General features: G+C 37.2%; 2 protein-coding genes across 2 annotated transcripts; one reads left to right on the forward strand and one right to left on the reverse strand.

Moving 5' to 3' along the window:
• Positions 1-3,792: 3,792 nt before the first annotated feature.
• LOC125217711 (tryptophan--tRNA ligase, cytoplasmic) lies at positions 3,793-7,641 on the forward strand. Its single transcript, XM_048119232.1, has 11 exons — positions 3,793-4,179; positions 4,622-4,807; positions 5,052-5,103; positions 5,204-5,269; positions 5,381-5,467; positions 5,818-5,910; positions 6,000-6,080; positions 6,198-6,269; positions 6,952-7,020; positions 7,133-7,243; positions 7,363-7,641. Exons 1-11 carry the CDS (start codon positions 3,845-3,847, stop codon positions 7,411-7,413), a joined length of 1,203 nt encoding a protein of 400 aa, XP_047975189.1. The 5' UTR covers positions 3,793-3,844; the 3' UTR covers positions 7,414-7,641.
• A 4,393-nt stretch (positions 7,642-12,034) lies between these two features.
• Positions 12,035-17,719, reverse strand: LOC125185305. The gene is made up of 5 exons (XM_048081824.1): positions 17,553-17,719; positions 16,951-17,151; positions 16,385-16,621; positions 13,542-15,632; positions 12,035-12,777 (listed from the first exon to the last, which is right to left on the reverse strand). The coding sequence occupies exons 1-5, from the start codon at positions 17,590-17,592 to the stop codon at positions 12,224-12,226; spliced, it is 3,123 nt and encodes a 1,040-aa protein (XP_047937781.1). The 5' UTR covers positions 17,593-17,719; the 3' UTR covers positions 12,035-12,223.
• Between the last annotated feature and the right edge of the window lie 3,360 nt (positions 17,720-21,079).

The following is a 21,079-nucleotide window of genomic DNA, read 5'->3' on the forward strand; positions in this document are numbered from 1 at the left end:
GCCGGCGCCCGGCGGGCAGATCAATTCAGCGGTCCGCATCAGATGTGCTTGGAAGAGAAGTCTCGCCCGGCGACCGCCGGAAGATGTGCGGCGGTCCGCCGCCGAGGGAACAGACTCTCTGGAATCCAACGCGGCGACCGCCGGCCAAGGTGCGGCGGCCCGCCGGAAAAAGGCGGCGAATCCGAGAAGCCCTAGATTTGTACCCAGTTTTACCATATTTTGGGGATTTTTTTCCTTCTACAACAAGGCATGGCTTTTCCCTATAAATAAGGCCTCAAGCTTCATCAAAAAGAGAGAATTTCTACTTGCAAAATAATTCATAGAGATCAAGACCTAGAGTACTTCATTGGTGCAAGGAGTTGGAGAAGGATTTCAAGAACATCAAGAACGACAAGGATTCAACCCACGGGTTTTATTTGCTTTAGTTTTATGTTCAAATTGACTTCCCTTCAATCTATGTTTTTAGCTTATTCAATTATGTGTAACTAAACTCATAGGATTCTAGGGATGTGTTAGTAACGACTTTGGTTATACAAGTTCCGTTTTCTATTTAATATCCGTTTTGTTTTTACTTTGTTTCTTCCCTAAGTAACTTTGATGTTGCATGATTGAGTGATACAATCGTGTATGATTTAATATAACTTGCTTCATAACTGTGACAGAGTTCTAGCGAGTTAGATCCACTTAGTAGACACTACAGTTAGCTTCCTTTAAAACGGCATTGTTAATTGAGAGTGATGACTTTTTAAGGGTCTTAGGAGCTTTTTGGAGTTACGTGTTAGGATTGACAACCCTAATCTTGTAATCAACGTTTGTTTCGCATGAGCATAACCTAGGTGACTCGTTCTATCAAAGTAATAACTGTGCTAGGGTATTGTAGTTGGAATTTTGTATAACCATAATTGTGAACACACATCCCTGGGATTCCTTTATCTCTATTGTCTTTCTCTTGATTTATCTGCTCTTAGTTGATCTATGTTTTCTATTGTTTTCCGTTTTTCAGAAGTTTTCAAAACCAAAATGTTTTTCCAAATAGTAATTGAGTCTCAGTAAAGGATAGACACTTTGTGTTAGTCTTCCCCGTGTTCGATATCCGGTACTAACCTTTAGCTATACTATATATACTATGTATACTTGCAGGTTTATTTAGTGCTAATAAAAAGTGCATCAGTAATATTGAATTTAATTTTGATGAAAATGCATTTGTTAATTGTGATTTTCATTTATTTGTATTTCTTATTCTATTTCATCCACACATCTCCTCTTTTGTTATGTCTTTTATTTTATAGTACTACACTCATATCAAATATTAAATAGTACTATACAATAATCTGCTAAAATATGAAATATTTCATTGTGAGTGGGTTGAGAGGAGTACAAATATCTTTATGTTGTTGTTTATAATATTTTTAATTATTTATAATATTACAAATACTTATTTTAATTAGTTCTTATTTCTAGATATATTTTGATACTTATATACTCTATATTCTTTATTTTAAGTTAATGTATCTTCATTATTTAAAAATCTTTTGTCCTATGCATAGCACATGTGTTAACACTAGTTGAAAATAAAAGTAAATCTAACCGACGTAAGATGGTGAAGATCGCGGAAGGTGATTCAACAACAATAAGCATGTTCCTCTTCTATAACAACGATAACAATAAGATTAATATATATAAGAAGAAAGATTGTAAAGAACAATTATAAAAATAAACTAAATGTTAATTTGATACCAACTAATTCAAAACAAAACTAAATGTTACCAACAGAAGATGTAGAAGATCATGGTTAGCTTTTAGCACCGGAGGCAAAGTACTAGATCCATTTAGGAGCTCTTTAAGTCCTAAGAGTATCTTGTTTGTGGTCAAAATTGGCTTCGCAAGTCTTCCAAATTTAGCGTTGAAGAAATTTTGGAAGACGTCCAAAAGATAGAACAAGGTATTTAAAACTATAATGTATAATGCATTTAAGTTTATTGTTATTGATTATTTCATTTATAGTACTTATACAACAAATTAATAAATCTCCATTATTTGTTGAAACTTGGAAGATATTTAATACTTGTCATTGAACTTCATTTTGGAATTATTTTGCTATAATATGTTGAAACTATTGAAGGCTTAGAGTGGATTTATTTCGCTATAAATATGTTGTGGATTTAGTAACTATCATGGAACTTCATTAGTTCATTTTTGTTGACATTTGTTATTGTGGAATGTGGATTGAATATTTGTTTTTGTTTGATGGATCATGGATATAATCATGTTATGTTATGGTTTGTACTTTTTAAGTTGTAACTTTGCATGCTTTTTTTTTTTCTAGTTTTAGGTTTTTCGATTTTTCATATAATTTTGGTTTTGTTAAGTTATTTTAAATTTGGTTTTTTAGGTCCGGTTCGATTTTGACAAAAACTGAACCAAAACCCAAATGCTTATCCCTTCTTCATGCACAACCAAGTGCCTGACCAACACGAGAATATGACGACGTGTTTAGTAGCGTGCGTGAAACAACTTAGCATAAGACATCTGGCAAAAAGCGAAAGGTTAGAGGTAAGATGGATAGCTTGGTCAAGATGCTTGGAAAGATGCATGATGCAACCAATGACCATCTGCAATGCTTGGCTAATCATATTGGATATGAGTTTAACCTCACAAAATCATTGAACGATTTGTTTGATCTGGTTGGAGTTGTTCCAGGGCTGGCCATTAGGCAACAATTTCTTGTTTGTGGATATATACTTGATAAGATGAAACGTCTCAACTTCTTCATGGATCTACGCGAGGATGCAAGAAAGGAGTATGTGCTCATGGGGTTGGAAGAGTTCCTGCAGAAGTGAAGAATTGTTTTTGTAAAAAGAACCATGCTATAGCTAGCCATTTTGTGATGATTGTTATTTTTGTAGTGTTGAAATTGCAGTTATTGAAATCGAGTCATTTGAATTATTAGTTATCGGTTAGTTTCAGGCCTTTGTTGGATTTCTTGCTTGAATTACAGTTTATGCAACTTATACAAAATTTCTTTGTGAACATGCTGAAGGAGAAGAGATTTTGAAGCTGGATGGACTGTACCTTTCTTGAAGCCACGGAGGAGTTTTATTGAAGAATATCCACTCCAACGTTGTCGACAGAAACTAAACTCTCACCTCTGCTTCCTCAGTTTTATTTGCGAATTTGTTGAAAAATTGAGTTGTAATGTGTAACAGAAACGGGGACGTGTGGGTTAAGGGAAGAAAAGCCACGCCTGAATTGATCTCATTAGTTACTTTGGTAAAATTTAATTGGCTTCACAATTTTATCAAATTAAGCCCATAATGGTTTTTAGAAACAATTTCTTTTATTTCCATTATACTTTATATCTTGAATTTAATTCCTTTTACAAAATTTGACAATCAAGACTTTGGTGTTATGACAAAACTAAACATATATTATGATTCCGCTTGATCGATCTTAAGCGTTCAATATTCTTTTAATCGGTGAAAAAAAACGGAGATTAAATAAAAATTTCGGCTACCCATTCGACGTCCTTTCGAGTTAAATTAAAAAAAAGGAAAAAGTCGGAATGTTACAAATGACCTATATATAGATATTGAAATATGTGAGACGGGAAAAAAAAATTAATGTCTATTTTTATGAGATGAATGAGTGTATTTAAATGATCTAATTACACAATTTAGACATAACAAGATTCCCAATTAAAAGATAGAGCGGGCCGAGTTTATGTTTTGGAGTAAGCAGAGGCCCATTTGGATGTCCATTTGTGTGAATGACATTAACCCAAAACCCATTTGGATTGATTTTTTCGCCTGAGCTGAAACTGAATTGAAATTGAAACCGAAGCATCATGGCGGCTGAGACAAGCGGCGCAATTGAGCAAGAGGAACAAATCGTGACGCCGTGGGAAGTCGCGGCCGAGAAGGGCGGCAAAATCGACTACGACAAGCTCATCGACAAGTTCGGCTGCCAGCGCCTCGACCAATCCCTCATCGACCGCGTCGCGCGTCTCACCGGCCGCCCTCCCCACGTCTTCCTCCGCCGCGGCGTCTTCTTCGCCCACCGAGACTTCAATGACGTCCTCGATGCTTACGAGAGAGGCGAGAAGTTCTACCTCTACACCGGCCGAGGCCCTTCCTCCGAGGCCCTGCATCTCGGCCATCTCGTGCCGTTCATGTTCACCAAGTAATCGCAAATTTCACTTATGTGAGCTTTAGTGTCTTGTTATTCATTTGATTCTCGATTAATCTTACTCAATTTTGAATGTGCTTTTTCCCCCTCTTTTCAGTTAGTGTGCAATTTGGAATGCGGAATGTGGATTTGATGACTAATTAGTGTGCGTATTCTGGTTTTTAGGCGTGATCTAACTAATCTATGCTGTGTTGTTTAGATTTTAGGTATCTGCAAGGTGCATTCAAGGTGCCTCTAGTGATACAATTGGCTTTAGTGTCTTGTTATTAATTTGATTCTCGCTTAATTATTATGTGATCTTACTTAATTTGGAATGTGCGTTTTCCCCCTCTTTTCAGTTAGTGTGCAATTTTGAATGCGGAATGTGGATTTGTTGACTTATTAGTGTGCGCATTCTTATTTTTAGGGGTGATCTAACTAATTGTTTGGATTTTAGGTATCTGCAAGATGCATTCAAGGTGCCTCTAGTGATACAATTGACAGATGATGAGAAATGCATGTGGAAGAATTTAACGGTGGAGGAGAGTCAGAGGCTTGCACGTGAAAATGCGAAAGATATTATTGCTTGTGGATTCGACGTTTCGAGGACATTTATTTTCTCTGATTTCGACTATGTCGGAGGGTGAGTGCTTCTGCCTTTTTTCTCACAGCTGTAGTTTTCCAGTTTTAGTTGATAGTGTTGCTGTATAAGTAGTTTTTTATGTTACAAGTTCATTTAGAAATCGCCGCGTAAAAATGTTTCTTTACATGTAGAGTCAAGGTGTAATGGATTGGTTTATTTATATACGAGCTGATTGTTTTTTCTATTGATAATATGATATTATCATGTTTGTGCCATGTAAGTTTATTTGTTGAAAATTGTGCAGGTCATTTTACAAGAACATGGTCAGGATTGCAAAATGTGTGACATATAATAAGGTGATTAGCATTCTGAGGAATGGTTTGGATTTTTTTACATTATTATCTTGAATTGATCATAGATTTTAAGCATAGAAATAATGTTCTTTGTGAACTACAGGTGGTAGGCATTTTTGGGTTCAGTGGAGAAGATCATATAGGAAAAGTCAGCTTTCCTCCTGTCCAGGTGTCAATCTTTGCTGCATATTGATACGCTATAGATGAGGTTCATTTGGTGTTGTAAATGTGATTCTCATTATGCGTGGTACTAACGTTGAAGTTATTTTAACATTTTTAGGCTGCTCCGTCTTTCCCAAGTTCTTTTCCACATCTTTTCTCTGGCAAAGATAGTCTACGTTGCTTGATTCCTTGTGCAATTGATCAGGTTTACTCTCATTTTTCATTCAAATTTCCTGGTTTTTGATATTGCAGTTGTTATGTTACCATTTGATCCTAAACGTGTCATGGTTGTTTTTATGCAATCTAATATTAGTACGCATGTCTTACCTTGCTATATGCTATTGAACCTGATTCTAAATATCAGGGAATGATGCATCTTGCCTTGTGAATAATACAAGAAATTTGGGGTGAAGGGCATACGCTTTAGCCATAATTCTCTGTTTCATGTCTGAATATTCATCACATTTCTTCATTTATTGTTCTCTGTTGATTCAAATATTGATAACTCCATTCTAATTGATTTCTTAAGTCTATCTCTGACATGTTTTGTTTCAGGATCCTTACTTCCGAATGACACGAGATGTTGCTCCTCGATTAGGTTATCACAAGCCAGCTCTGATTGAATCATCATTTTTCCCTGCTCTTCAGGTTTCCTATCCATCTTTAGTTATATGTTACTCTGATTAGTATGGAATGCATCTTCCTTTTTTGAACTTGTTATTGTAATATACTTTCAGGGAGAAACAGGGAAAATGTCTGCTAGTGATCCAAATTCTGCTATATATGTGACTGATTCTGCTAAGGACATAAAAAACAAGGTTTGGCTGCAAAAGCTCCCTAAGTTCTATCCATCCTTTTCCAGCTTAAGTGGGGTCTTGCAGATGAACGCTCCATTGTTTTCTTAGTTTTTGATAACCGTTGTTCTTTCAATACAGATAAACAGATATGCTTTCTCTGGTGGGCAAGATTCTGTAGAGAATCACCGAAAATTTGGGGCAAATCTAGAGGTATTGAATATCTTGTCTTTCCACTTCAATATTTGGAGTTCGACATTTAAAATACAATTGGGTTGTCCACGCTTTATGTTTGAACTGTGAATCTGGCAATATTGTAAGCTGAATAGCTATTACGTTATGTTGAATTCACTCTTCATATGCTGAGTGTAATACCATGAAATTGTGGTTATCTGACATTTAACATTTGAACTCGATGCCAAAATAACTTATGGCCAATGAGGTAATCAGTTATATTTGATAACAACGCATTGAGAATGGAATAATAGTTCTGAAGAGCCCTTTAGGCAACACCTCTATAAAGATGCAATAAAGTTTATTTTGAAGTCACAGGTTCTAAATTTGGACTTGCCATCCTAAATCTGATAGCTCTGAGTTAATTGAGAAGTGGTGATCTGGTTATCATGACTTATTCCAGTAGTAAAAGCTTTTACGAGGCTGGATATATTTTATATGGTGCTGCTGCTCTTGGTTGGTCCAATCCTACACCATAAATATTAAATAGTGTACAACCATATGAATTCGAAAACAAATTTTGTTTGTGCTCTGCCTGTTAGGAAATTAGAACACCATGTAACTTGATACTATTAGAGCGCTCTAGTTGATATTTTTTCTGCTCTTTCATATACAGTCACTGGTTCTGCAATCATAACATCCCTTCCTTGGATACTTTCAGGTAGACATACCCGTTAAATATCTGGGCTTTTTCTTGGAGGACGATAATGAACTTGAGCACATCCGAACAGTAAGTATTGTTGTTTATATGACTTTTAAGTGCAACCAACCCTTTCTCCTTTTATTTAAATGAATATATCTTCCTCCTTAATTTGTCTAATGCTAATTTCACGATTAAATAGGAATATGGTTCAGGCCGTATGCTTACTGGAGAAGTTAAGAAACGGCTTACTGAAGTTTTGACAGAGCTGGTTGAAAGACACCGCAGGGCCAGAGCAGCTGTGACGGACGAGGTATAGTCTATATTTTTTACTATACAGCCATTACAATCGCCATAGACTTCGATGTACTATCTAAGTGTTATACCTGTCCTTTGGAGATCTTATTGACTCAAGTTTTATGTTTGGTGCAGATGGTCGATGCATTCATGGCGGTTCGTCCACTTCCCAATATGTTCAACTAAACTGGAGACTCAATGAAACCCCAGTTGTATCCATCACTATCATTCATCGGAACACACTTTTTAATTTTCTTTATATAAATCCATCCTTGGGAATTTTGTAAGTTATACTATAGTATTAGATACCCGACGTATCCTATTTGATACGTCTAGTGGGTACTCAAAAGTCAAATGGATTGAAGTGTGTTGCAATGATCTGGGAATCTACCAATATTTTAATTTTCTTTTTAATGATACTCAAAAGTAAAATGGGTGAATTTTGTTGTAATCGAAAAACATTAACCTATTAGATTATCTGTGTACTTTTCATTTTCGTCTGTTCTGTAAAAATATAGGCATTTTAATTTATTAAAAGTTATCTCAATTTATTATCCCTATACATCAAGTTATTTACAATTTATATCTTCATTAAAGGCCCCAATATTTATTAACATTACTTAATATCTTTCTCTCCCTCTCTCTAACTCTATCAATTTTGTCTTAATTCTCGTGTCATATCATATGTCTATATTTTTTCGGGACAGAGGAAGTACTTGTTATTTTAGTGGGAAAATGATTAACTATACTTGAATGGAAGGAGTATCATTCATCAATGTTGCTTAGAGCATCCACGACAGAGCGTCGATCTCTCGCCATGGCGATCGGCGCCCAATGTGGCGAAAAAGCTGCTTATCGGCTCCTCCCAACCGCCGAACACTCGAGCAGCGCACATAATTTCGGCGCCTCGATCGGTGATCGATTAGCGCCAATTTTGGGCCGACACTGTCGATCGGCTGCTGCCCAATTTTTTAATTTTTTTCCCATATTTTGCACTATAAATATCCCCGTCCCCTTCATTCCATTTCCCACACAGACATTTTATCTTCTCTCATTTCTCTCTCTCTAGAATAGCAACGTCTCCCAATTCCTCTTCTAACGAGGACCCATTCCACGCCCTTATTTTACAAAGCGTAATGGAGCCAGGGGGAACAACGCTGGCGAGAACGGGAGCAGGAGGCGGTCCCTAGGCCAATACGGTGTCGTCAGATGGTCTTCCGTGATAAGATGTACACGATGAGATGTACTCAAATTACATCGCCATGGAGCCACGGTGGGGGCCCATTGGTTTTTCATCGGCGTTTCAGAATGCGACTAGATCTATTCTTCCGATTTGTTAATGGTTTGTCGTCGCGTTATGTGTGTTGGGTTTGCACAACGGAAATTGCAAATTAAATAAATTCACAAAAGAATATATTTAGGAGATTAAGTGAATTGTTTCAATTTCATGCTTCATCATATAGAGATATATTATTGTGCAATTAATCACATAATTTTATACTCCCTCCGTCCACAAAAAATAGAGCAATTTTTGTATGACACGAGTTTTAATATAGAATTGGTAAAGTAGAAGGAGAAAAAGTAAGTGAAAAGTAGTGTTAGTGAATGATGTGTAGGGTTATTTGTTGAAAACTTTCCATAAATGAATGTGCTCTATTTTTTGTGGACGGCCAAAAATGGTAATTGTGCTCTATTTTTTTGGATGGAGAGAGTATTAAATTATGATATTGAATCTTACAATTGTGATTCTCCAAAGAATCGAAGTGGCTTGCTACTTCTCCATGTGTAGATCTTAAAGCTTTATTGCAAAACCAAAGATCTTCTCACCTATGACCCAACTCTAGATCTAACTTTCTTGTGGGAGGAATATATTAGAAATTATAAGGATCTTGAAGGAGAAGATAAAAACACCAAGAACACACAATGAGGAATTTTTGAATTTCTCAATTATAGAGAGAGGGTCGAAAATTCAAGTGTGGAGGCTAGGTTTAGATCTTGTGTGATGTATAATGTCACACCTCCTTCATCCATATTTATACAGTTTGTGATGTGGCTAGGTTAGGGATCTATGTGGCTTGGATTGGGCCTTCCCATTTGGATCTTCTTTACTAATTAAATTATGACTCATAATTTAATATAAGTCTAATGGAATATTTCTTGTGCCACTATAGAAGAAATATGACTGCCCATCCAATCTGTGATTACAAGCAATTCAGGTTAACCCTCTAATATATTATTTCTCGTGTTTTAGACTTTCTATATCCATTAATTAATTTGTAGTCTGCTATGGACTTTAAAATTAATTAATATTTTATTTCCAAGAGTTTGTCTAGTACGAGATGTATATTAAGATAATATACTTTGATTTACTATTATTCTTGGATAAAATCCAAACCGGTCATGTTTTCGAACAATAGAACTGTTCTCAAATACCTCTTGGGATAGTAAAACCGCGAAAGCACACGATTCAATGAAATAATAAAACTTATACCGTACTAGTTATTAATTACCACTCCCTCCGTTCGCCATTAGGAGTCTCATTTATGGGTGGCACGGGTTTTAGGAAACGTTAAGAAAAGTGGGTGGAAAAAAGTTAGTGGAATTGGGGTCCCACTTGTATATATTAGTTTTAAATGACATGTGAGTGAAATGAGTTGTAGTAATAGTGAACCAGGACTCCTATTCGTGGACGGACTAAAATGGAAAAACGAGACTCCTATTCGCGGACGGATGAAGTACTACCCAAGATATCAGGAATATTGGGTTGCAAAAAACCCGCACCTACTGATAAGTCAAAGCAGCATATGATTAATAACACATGTCCTATACCACTACAATGATTAAGAAATATTAAATCTCTAAGACATCGTCTTTCAGTAGATAGTAATAAAGACGTGTCTATACTTTAGATCATTTCAATGTTATACCACACCAGTGTCACTAGTCATTCTCAAGGTAAAGATGACTTTTGGATGGACGATGCAATCATTCGTGATAGGTAGTCAAAGCCCATCTAGGCTATGAAAAAGTTTTACTTCTACAAGGTTTTGGCTGAGTCACCGATGACCTGTTCCACGACTCAGCCTTCAATGTAGAAGGCTTAGATTGATTTTTCTTTCCTGCGTTTTAATTGAATATAATTAAATATATAATTAAAACAATCAATGCCCATTAAAGTAAAATAGCATGAAGAAAATATTTATTTTTTCGAGAGTTTACAATATACAAGCAATTTATCAAATTTATAATAAACTAAAAAAAATGCTTTTTAGTACTTCTAACAGCATTACGATGTTACCGGCATGGTCAGTCTGTCACCGTTGCAGAAGTGCACGGCTGCAATGAGGCAGTTGACTTACGAAAGAACGACCGATATATATCTTCATGTCTCCAACACGGATGGACGCGAGTGCATGAGGATTTTTTGTAGGGGCGCAATCGAGACATTCGACCCCACAAATCTGTGGAAGCCGACTGCAGAAGTCTGTTAGTTCCTGCTCGATTTGCACGAGAGGGTGCACGACTTTCTGGGGTGCTGGGCAACATGGGCAACATAGACTGTATGCATGACCGTGGAAGAACTGTTCGACTGCGTGGAGAGGCCAGTTTACGACCGGGTACAAAGGCCCGCACCAACCATCATTCTCGAAGCGATTGTTGACCAGCGGCTACGGATTTGGCATGCTTACTTCGGTGTGGCCGAGTCGAACAACGACTTCAACGTCCTCAATTCCTTGCCTCTCTTCAAAAGTGTCAGGGATTAGGCCCCGCCATCGGTCGCCCAATTGAGCCGAAGAGTACTTTTTTTGTGCAACAGCAAGAGGCTGCACAAAAGGATGTGGAGTGAGATTTTGGTGTGCTCCAAGCGCGCTGGACATTGGTCAACGGTCCGGCACATTTCTTCTACCAAGGTGATATCACTGATATCATCTATGCCGCCATCATCTTGCATAACATGATAGCGAATAATAAGGTGAAGGAGTCACCAGCGTCGCCGATGAAGACACTATTGGACCAAGCCATAGTGTTGCCCGCGATTCCAACCTTCAAGGTGTCCTGCACGGCTACGTTGAGCGTCTTCGGGCATATGTTGACATAGGCCAGCAAGACGCCCATGTTCGACTCCAGAGCGATATGATTGAAGAAGTATGGGCTTGTAACCATTGATGTGTATTTTAATTTTCTGTAAGTTTGCTTCTAGTTGTATTCTTTTTTTCAATATTGTAATACAACGAAGATTTGCTTATTATATTATTTTGGCATTTTTATTTAATTTATTTGATAACATATTGAACATCAAAGTGCAAAAAATTAAAACAAAATAGCGCTGATGTGAAAATGAGATGAGTTGTAGGATAGGCTCCACCGTTGCTGGGAGATAGGCTGTGGGATAAAATGCTGATGTGAGCAGGAGGAAATGAGATAGGTAGTGAGATAAGGCGATACCATTGTGGATGCTCTTATAGAGACGTTGTTCGTCTCTTTAGTAGAATATAATGTACTCCACCCGTATCATAAAAATATATACACTTTCCATTTTTGTCACAAAAATATGAGCATTTCCATTTATGGAAAGTTATCCCCAACTTATTACCCATATACATCAATTTATTTACAACTTATACTGCTATGAGTCCCACTATCCACTAACACTATAACTATTTTTCTCGTTCTCTTTCATACTTTATCAATTGTGCATAAATTCCATGCCATTTCAAATGCACATTTTTTTATGGGATGGAGTATTTTTCTACTTCTCTCTTCATCACTAGCTATTTAATGCATAGAAACTCTCAAATGCAAAATCTCAACTGGAAGACAATATTTCATGATTTCAAGTTACCAGCATCAACCCTATCTCAAATGCAGGCTCACACAGCAAATCACACACCCACAATTTGATACCACATTGACGACTGTCCACAATTTAGATAACTATAATCAATAATTTAACTGTAAACAGACACCTAATCAAATATAGAGAAAAGACTAAGGATCATAGGTCCCCATGTGCAGAAGAGCAGCATACAAATGGTACCCAAAAAGGTCGCCCCTTCTTCTTCTCTTTCTTGATCTCAACCGAGTATCTTGCTGGAGAGCTCCACTCCTCTACGTGCTTGTTGGTATCCTGATCCTTGGTTGTGTGTGTTTCTGAAGCAACAAACCCCACTTTGTCATCTTTAGTCTCAGCCTCAACTTTCTGATTTGCAACGGGCACTTGTTTCGTGTTTGGTGACTTGACTTCGTTTAAGAGACTTTTGAGAGGGCTGTGCTGCTGCTGCTGCTGCTTTACTGGGCTCCAGTTTGTTACTTTGGCTATGATTTCCTCGTTTTTCTTTCTGCCTTTGGATTCGTTGACTATGTTTGTTAGAGAAGGGAACCACCCGGCTTCAAGAGCATCTGGTTTTGGTTGCTGATTGTTCTCAGCAGCAGTAGTAACTTGATCTCCTTCACTCCCGGTTTGAACCAATGTCATGAATGATGGAGGTTCAAATGTATCTGACTTGTTGGAATGGATTTTGTGCTTCTGAGAATTTGTTTCTAATGTATCTGTCGAATGAGAGGATAGCGTTTTTCAGTTAATCAAGATAAAATGTGCACAGCAATAGATAAGAGAGAAGAATTGGTGATGTAAGAGAGAGATAGAGAAATTGATAAAGTAAGAGAGAGATAGAGTAGTGAAATTAATGTTAGTGAATTGTGGGTCCACTTCCTAAAGTAGAAAGTTTAGAAAGTTTCTATTTTTAAAGGACGGAGTTAGCATTAACTTTATGGAGAGTTGAGAAATCAGAACAAATAATACTCCCTCCATTCCCCTCATAGTTCAGACAAAACTTTTTGGCACAGAGTTTTAAGAAAGGAATATTGAGTGTGTTAAATAAATAGATAAAAAGGTAAGAAAGAGAAATAGCTAGAGAGAATAAAGTAAAAAGTTAATAAAGTAAGAGAGTAAAGTAAGAAAGAGAAAAATGTTACTCCCTCCGTCCAATGTCACACTTTCCTTTTAGTTTGTCTCACAAAAGATGTCACATTTCCATTTTTGAAAAAAGTCCCTCTCACGTTAATATAAAAATTATATTTTCTCTCTCCACTTATCACACAAAACAAAACCTCCTAAAATCCTCCCACAAGTGTGACATCTTTTGTGGGACGGAGGGAGTACTATATATGGAAATGACTCAACTATGAGGAACTTCCCGAAATGGAAAAATGACTCAACTATGAGGGAGCGGAGGGAGTACTTATATTATGCAACCTATTAAAGGGAAAACTAGTTTTAAGCTAACAGTTGCAACTGAGACAAGTATCAGTACCTGAAACTACCGATCCACAGTTCGCTTCCAGGCTGTCAGACCGGCTAGCTACACTACTTGATATATCAGCTGCAGATGCATCTTCCGTTAGCTTAGTTGGCTTGCATTCAGCTTCAGTAATCACAGACTTTGCATTGATCCTGGTGACATCTCCAACAATAACGACAGTCTTATCATCAACCGTATCAGAGGTTCCATGCAGAACTTCATCATCTGACAGTGAAGTTACTGGCTGATTTAAACTTGGAGCTTCAGAAGACTCAAAATATTCTTCTGATTTTAAAACCTTGTCAACAAAAGATTGTTCTTCACTAGAAATAATGTCACCAGAGTAGTTCAGTATGCAAAGATCATCACTTGAAAGTAACTGCTTGACATCCAATGAAGTATCATTAAAACATGTGCTTGTGGGGAAAGCTCCTTGCCCACTTGGGGTAGGGTTTTCTAAAATTTCCCTCGATTCAACATTACTTTCATGACCCTCAGCAGTCGCTTCAGTGCTGGCAATTGATTCTGATGCTTTATAATTTTCTCCGACGCTGGAACCATCTTTAGCAGTGCTGTCTCTCAACAGCACCGAATCAGAGAGTGGCAGAGTAGATTCTGTCGAAATCGAGTGTTCAGGGGTTTCTGCTGATACTAAAACTGCATTAACATCTTCTATCTCGTCAACAGTTTCAGCAATATATACAGGGTCAACTTCAACAACATTCGTTGCCTCATGGACATTATTCTGCAGCTCTGAAGCCACTGGTGGCACGGGGTGTTCTATGGAGGGATTCGTGGAGGTAGTATAGTCACCAATTCTATTTTCCTCAGAACCTGATACTAAAACAGCATTACCATCTTCAACTTTTGTAACAGTTTCAGCAACATCTAGAGGCTCAGCTTCAATAACATTCATTGCCACATGGGCATTATTCTGCAGCTGTGAAGTTACCAGCAGCACCGGGTGTTCCACGGAGGAACTCTTGTAACCAATTTCATTCACCTCGGAATCTGCATCCCCTTTAATGGAATTCTCAGAACCTTCAACTTTGAGTTCAAATTCCAATGAACTTGGATTGTTTTCCGATAAAACTTGTGAACTTTTTGCATCATCATCAGCTACACACGAACTTGGAAGAAGAGTCGGTATTTGTAAAGGCACTGTAAAATCAGGGATTACTTCTACTTCTGTCGAAACTCCTTTACCCTTTTCGTTTAAAGTTTTGACGTTAGCATTTTCTTCACAATGATCCACATCTTTCTTTTCCATTGTAATGTTATTATCATCACATGGAATAGCACCATCTGTGAAGCCGAGGGCCGAACTTGCGTCAACAGAATTCAAGTTCTTAGGTTCCAGGCTTTGGTTTGCATTTTCATAACCACCAGCCATGTAAGACTTCTCTCCATCACTTGCATCTGAGCAGGTTTTTGGTATCTCTTCTTCGTCATTCGAGGAGACAATACAAGTCAGATCAGATTTCTCTGTAACATCTAAAGCTTCTGACCTCTCGTCAGGCTCAACCAAAGATGTACTCAACAGATTTTCTTCTGGTAAACTATATTTATAAACAGATTTAGTGGACCCAATGTTTTCAGTAGAACGAGAGAGCTCCTTATTCAAATCAGAAGCATCTTCAATTTCACGAGTCTCATCGACAAGGGCAACCTCAGCCATTTTGATGAAGACTCTTCTTTCGACAGAATGGACTACACTATGAACCTCATCAGGAGCATCAGTTTGAAGAGATTCAGATGGAGGGAGCAAATCATTATTGGTCCCATCAGAAACAAACTTATCACGCAATTCTTCTTGACTTCCACCTGCCACTATTATTTGATCCAGAATGGTACCTTCTTCAGGGTCTAAAGAAACAGAAGCTGAGACAAGTTCTTGCACTTGGACATTGGCATCAGGTCCACGTACTAGCTCACCTCGAAGACCACTTTCAGGCTGTGAATCATTTAAGTGTCCAACAGAAACCATTTCGGCAGAAGTTTCTGTTATTGGTATTACGTTGTCTGGGTGGCTATTTCCGTCTGAGACAGGTCCAGGCCGTCTAATTTCCTCACTCCTTGCATCTTTGGATTGTTCAGTTGTTTCTGCATTCATTAGGACCAAATTTCAATAGTAAAGCAGTTGGCATAAATATTCAAACTATTAAAATTAAGTACATATCAGATATCTGATGGAAGTGCTAATTCTCAAACTCAAGGCTTTGAGATAATTCATGAAAGATGTAATGAATACATCAACAAGACTACCCCTACCTCTTTTGCAAGAAGCAGACTAACAAGTTGACATAATTTCCAAGCCAGATTGCTTCAATATTAGTATAATGCTAAAGCATGACGGTGTGCAGAATTTAGCTACTAACATTTTGGCAACAATGCATCAGATTTCCTTATTTTGGATTTCACATGTAAAAAACAAATCACAAAGCTTGCCTCTTTAATACTCGAAGCTCTACCTAACACTAGATGGATATAAGTAAGCCCGGGGATAGAAATATGGACAGTTTAACCTCTATCTTAGTTGAATTCCTCTTTATTAGTTACAACTTACAAGTATGAGCATATTGAATCATCAATACTCCTTACCTCACTATGTTCAATAGAGAAGACGTGCCTTTAAATCAGTCAGATAATAACATTTTGAAACATCTGACTAAAATATAGGCACTTAGGCCTTTCTTTGCATGTATAAAAGAAAATTTTGATTTCCTAAAAGATCAAGAAAATTTTCCATTTTAAGTTCTTAACACTCTTGATATTAGCTGACAATTAATCTTAACATTACATTCATCCACAATTAAATGTCTACAGCATAGAGAATAGGTCTTTCATATGCTTACCGGCAGTTTCCTTGATCTCCAGCTCCTCATTCCCATAAACATCACCATCCATGCCCGTATTATGCTCGGAACTCTTGCCTGATTCCCTCACGCTGTCAAAGTGCGCCTCTAACTGCGGACTAATCCCACTGTCTGAAAACTCCATTGCTGCATCTGAAAACACATCATCTTCTGATTTGTTCGACTTCCCACTTTCTCCCCCACTGCTCAAAGCATTTTTCTTCACTATATTCGGACCTTCAAATGTAAAACAAAAATCACAAACACATACTACAACAAACAACCAGTCCAAGAAAAAGTTTTAAACAAAACCCCCAAAATTTAGAACCCACTGCATATGTTATACTCCCTCCGTCCCATAAAAATATGTGAATTTTCCATTTTCGTCCGTCCCATAAAAATATGGCCAATCCCATTTTGGGGAAGTTGTCCCACTATCCACTAACACTACTTTAACTATCCTTCTCCTCTAAACTTATTTTACCAATTGTGCATTAAATCATGTGTCATTTCAATTGCACATATTTTTATGGGACGGAGGGAGTATGAAAATCAAATATGCTCACTTGGGGTGTGATATTCATCGTCTTCAGAGGCACGGTCATCATCTGAAACAGCCAAATAGTTTTCTGAATGAATGATTTTGTAGCCTTCAATTGTCCCACAAACCCTTTTATGAGCTCTTCTATGCTTAGAACTAGGGTGTGGCTTTGGAAAAGGCCATCCACATCTGTGGCAATGGTGCACTCCTCCATGGCCCTCATGCCCTTAAAACAATTGAAAAAACTACTTCAAAATTCAAATTGATATAGAATTGCTACAATCAGCAATTGACTGATGTAAAATTAAATGGCTAAACAATTTAGGCGAAAAGCAGACACTAATGTGAAATCAAGAAACAGAGTAAACATGGCAAAAAAAAGTGATTGAACGATTTCAAACACACAAAGACTTTTTTTTTTGTCTCTTTGCAACACAAAAACCAGCTCAATTATGGAGAATTGATCGATGAATGTGTGTCTGTGGCGGGATTTACATTTATATGAAGAATCTAAATCACGGCAGAATTCAAGAAAGAAAAGGAAAAAGTTGTAAAATACAGCAGACAAAGCTGTAGAAACATGAGTAGCAAGATTTTGTCAAAAAGAGAGTGTGGAAGAGCAAATACCCGCAGAAGTGGCAGTGATCTTGTGGCCTTGAACATCCATATTCTCTGGAAATTAAATTTATTGTGTGTAGTGTTTGAGGAAGACAAGAAATGGTCAAATTCAATAACGGTAACCTAGAGAGAGGAGCAAGAAACTAAATGGGAAGGACTTTAGAGAGAGAGTAGAGTAGAGTAGTGTAGTGTTATGAAAAAGAGCACCGGAGGGTTTTTTTTTTGTAAAGTATGCTCTCTGATCTAAAGATACAAGACCATCCACAATGGTGCTTAGACCAGCAATAGGCCAACCATTCTCTCCCTTGCCATATCAGCAATACTAAAAAATCCATCTGCCACATCAGATTTAGGCCAGCTATAGGCCAGCCGTAATAAAAATAATTCAAAATATATTACATTTACGGAATTAAAATTACGATTAAATTACCGAATTAAATTTACGAGACATATACGGGAAAATTCATTAATTTTATATTAAAAAAAAGTACATTACCTAAAAATCAAAAAAATTACATAATAAAAAAAAAATCGGGCTTCCACACACGAGCCACCGCCCCACTCTACTCCTCACTAATTTATTAAAAAAATACATTAAAAAATGTTAGTATGCCTTGAATCCGTTATAGTATGCCTTGAATCCGTTGTTGTTGTCCATCGCTAGATGTTGCTCTTGTACAGAAATTTAGAGATAGAGAAAATCGCGTTTATATAGTTTTTTTCAAAAATTTTAAAAAAAGAATTAAAAAAAAAATTAAAAAAAAAAAGAATTAAAAAAAAATAAAAAATAAATAAAAAAATAGCGCTGGCCGATCGCTGGCCGATCGGGCCGCCACAATGGCGGCCAGCGCATCGGCCAGCCACACGCGATCGGCTAGCCCAAGCCGATTTTTTCGCCGAAATTCGGCTGGCCTACTCTAATAGTTCGGCTAGCCGATCGGCTAGCCACGTCAATCGGCTAGCCGGTGGCTAGCCTACCATTGTGGATGCTCTAAAGACTAGCAACGAGGCCGAAAAGGAATGTATCAATGAAGAAATGCGATATCATCCTTTGTAGCTTCTTGAAGATTGACAAAGAATTCTGCGAAGAATGCAGGATGGAAGAATCGTTTGATATAAGTAGTGGGATGGATTGAAATTTGAATGACACTAGAAATGAGTGTGAAAATTCATTTGATAAGTTATACTCCCTACGTCCTAAGATAAGCGACTCACATTCCTTTTTGGGACGTCCCAAGATAAATGACCCATTTCCTTTTTTGGCATTCTCTCTTTTACTTTTTCTCTCTAATTTATTAACTCTCTTACTTTATTCACTTTCCACTTTACTAACAAAACCTCATCTTCTTAAATTCTGTGCCGAAAAGTTTTAGGTCACTTATCTTGGGACGGGGGGAGTAAAAATATCTGTGTATTGAAAATTTAAGAAAGAGTTACAAAGAGATAAAATTAATACTCCCTTCCGTCCTTTAAAATTTGGCACCATTTGATCCGGTACGGGTTTTAAGAAATGTAATAGAAACTGAACTGAAAAAATTAGTGATATGTGGATCCTACTTTTATATACTCCCTCCGTCCACAAAAAATAGATCACTTTTGCTATTTTGGGACGTCCACAAAAAATAGATCACTTTCTAAAAATAGAAAGTTTATCTCTCATACTTTTTTCACTTTTTCTTCTCTATCATACTTTACTCACTTTTTCTCCCTATCTCTCTTACTTTACCTACTTTTTCTCCTCATCTCTCTTACTTTACCAATTCTATATTAAAACCCGTGCCGAACAACAATAGATCTATTGTTTGTGGACGGAGGGAGTATTAGTTTTAAAATAAAATGTGAGTGGGAATGAGTTAGTGGAATGTAGGGTCCACTACCAAAAATGATAAAAGTGAAAGGTGACAAATTTTTAGAACGGATAAAAAAGGAAATATGTGACAAATTTTCAGGGACGGAGGGAGTAATATGATTCAACATAAGTGTATCATTTTAGTCCACTAATAAAAGTAGGCAATGATTAACTTACACATAAGAGAAAAAAAAAACTTAAAAATAAATAAATTAAAAAGGAAATAAATGATTGTGAATAAAATTGTAGTCATTTATTGTATTATTTTAACAAAGGTGAAAAATGTACTCAATTTGATATATTGTAGGACAAAAGACCTAGCTCTAAAAGAGAGAGAGGAGAAAGAAAAAAAGTTTGAATCTGATCAGTAATAAGCCCTTCAAGATTAATTTAAAATGCTTCTACAAGTCCACCATTGCATTCACCTTGGAAAAAGCTTTGTGTGGATACCCCGCACGCCTCAATCGGAGCTTGGTAGAAGAAGATACGGTTGTTTTACGAAAACTGCGCAATGCAGTGCAAAACGCGCGATCGGATGTTCAAAATGCCCGACCTGTTCGAGAGTCAGACAAAATGCCCGACCGGGCATTTTGCATTGCGCAGATCGCCCGACCGGGCCAATGGTACTAGGCCTGTTTTTTAAGCCATAAATATTTAAATAGCTAGGGCACGACTTCCAAGGCATCATTTTGCGACTGGAGGCAATTTTTAGAGTGAGAAAGAGGCTTGGAGTCTATTTTTGGGAGGAAGAAGAAGAAGAAGCTTGATGCTAATTCTTCCCTAATCTTGCCCATATGGTAGCATTTACTTGTTTTCTTGTATTGTTGTCCACTATGAGTGGCTAGATTTTAGGGATTACTCTTAGTAAGTTAGGGAAGCTTGTAAATATGAATCCATGATTGTGTTTTGATTGATTTCCATGTTTTGGTTCTTGTCTATGTGCTTATTTTCAATCCGTGTTAAGATTTTCTAGGAAACTTAATCTGGTAATTGCCTTAACTTCAATGTCTCTTTAACTTGAGTAGGGAGCTAACATAGATAAGGAACCCTAGCCTAAAACTGATCAGGGGATAGTTCGAGGTAGATCTTGTGTGTCGAACGTTCTTAGAAGCCAATTCTGAGCTTACTATGCGACCCTAGGAGTGAGGGTTTAGTGAGTAGAGCCTAGGGGACGTGATCAGGCTTATTCTAGGGGTAAAATTCCACGATCAGTGATCAGCTGCGTGAAAGCGAAAATCAACACGATCCCGATAAATATTACAAAATAATTAGACTTTAGGATTAATGTGAACAAGCAACCCGAAACAAGCTAGCAATAGTCTTTACTCTTTATCGTGATTCCCTTACATTTTTTCCTTCTCGTTTCGTCCTCCACTCGCCTCTAGATTAAAAACCCAAAATTAAACTATTTTACTACTCCCTCCGTCCCAGAGAAGTTGACACACTTTCCTTTTTAGTTTGTCCCACAAAAGATGTCACATTTCCCTTTTTGGAAAAAGTTCTCTCTCACATGAATATAAAAATTATATTTTCTCTCTCCATTTAACACACAAAACAAAACCTCCTAAAATCTTGTGCCATTTTCAAAGTATGCCAACTTCTCTGGGACGGAGGGAGTACTTTTTAGTTATGTTTACTAGTTTTAGCAATTAATCTCCTCCCTGTGGAACGACACCTTTTACACTGC

This window comes from Salvia hispanica, chromosome 4 (genome assembly GCF_023119035.1).
Source record: "Salvia hispanica cultivar TCC Black 2014 chromosome 4, UniMelb_Shisp_WGS_1.0, whole genome shotgun sequence".
NCBI lineage: Eukaryota > Viridiplantae > Streptophyta > Magnoliopsida > Lamiales > Lamiaceae > Salvia > Salvia hispanica.

Excerpts from the sequence above, each read along its gene's own strand:
- LOC125217711 (XM_048119232.1), top strand. The coding sequence starts at position 3,845 with ATGGCGGCTGAGACAAGCGGCGCAATTGAGCAAGAGGAACAAATCGTG. Across the intron at positions 4,808-5,051 it reads GATTTCGACTATGTCGGAGG|GTCATTTTACAAGAACATGG; the intron begins GTGAGTGCTTCT and ends AAAATTGTGCAG. Across the intron at positions 5,468-5,817 it reads TTCCTTGTGCAATTGATCAG|GATCCTTACTTCCGAATGAC; the intron begins GTTTACTCTCAT and ends GTTTTGTTTCAG.
- LOC125185305 (XM_048081824.1), bottom strand. The coding sequence starts at position 17,592 with ATGGATGTTCAAGGCCACAAGATCACTGCCACTTCTGCGG. Across the intron at positions 17,152-17,552 it reads GATCACTGCCACTTCTGCGG|GGCATGAGGGCCATGGAGGA; the intron begins GTATTTGCTCTT and ends AATTGTTTTAAG. Across the intron at positions 16,622-16,950 it reads CGATGAATATCACACCCCAA|GTCCGAATATAGTGAAGAAA; the intron begins GTGAGCATATTT and ends TTACATTTGAAG.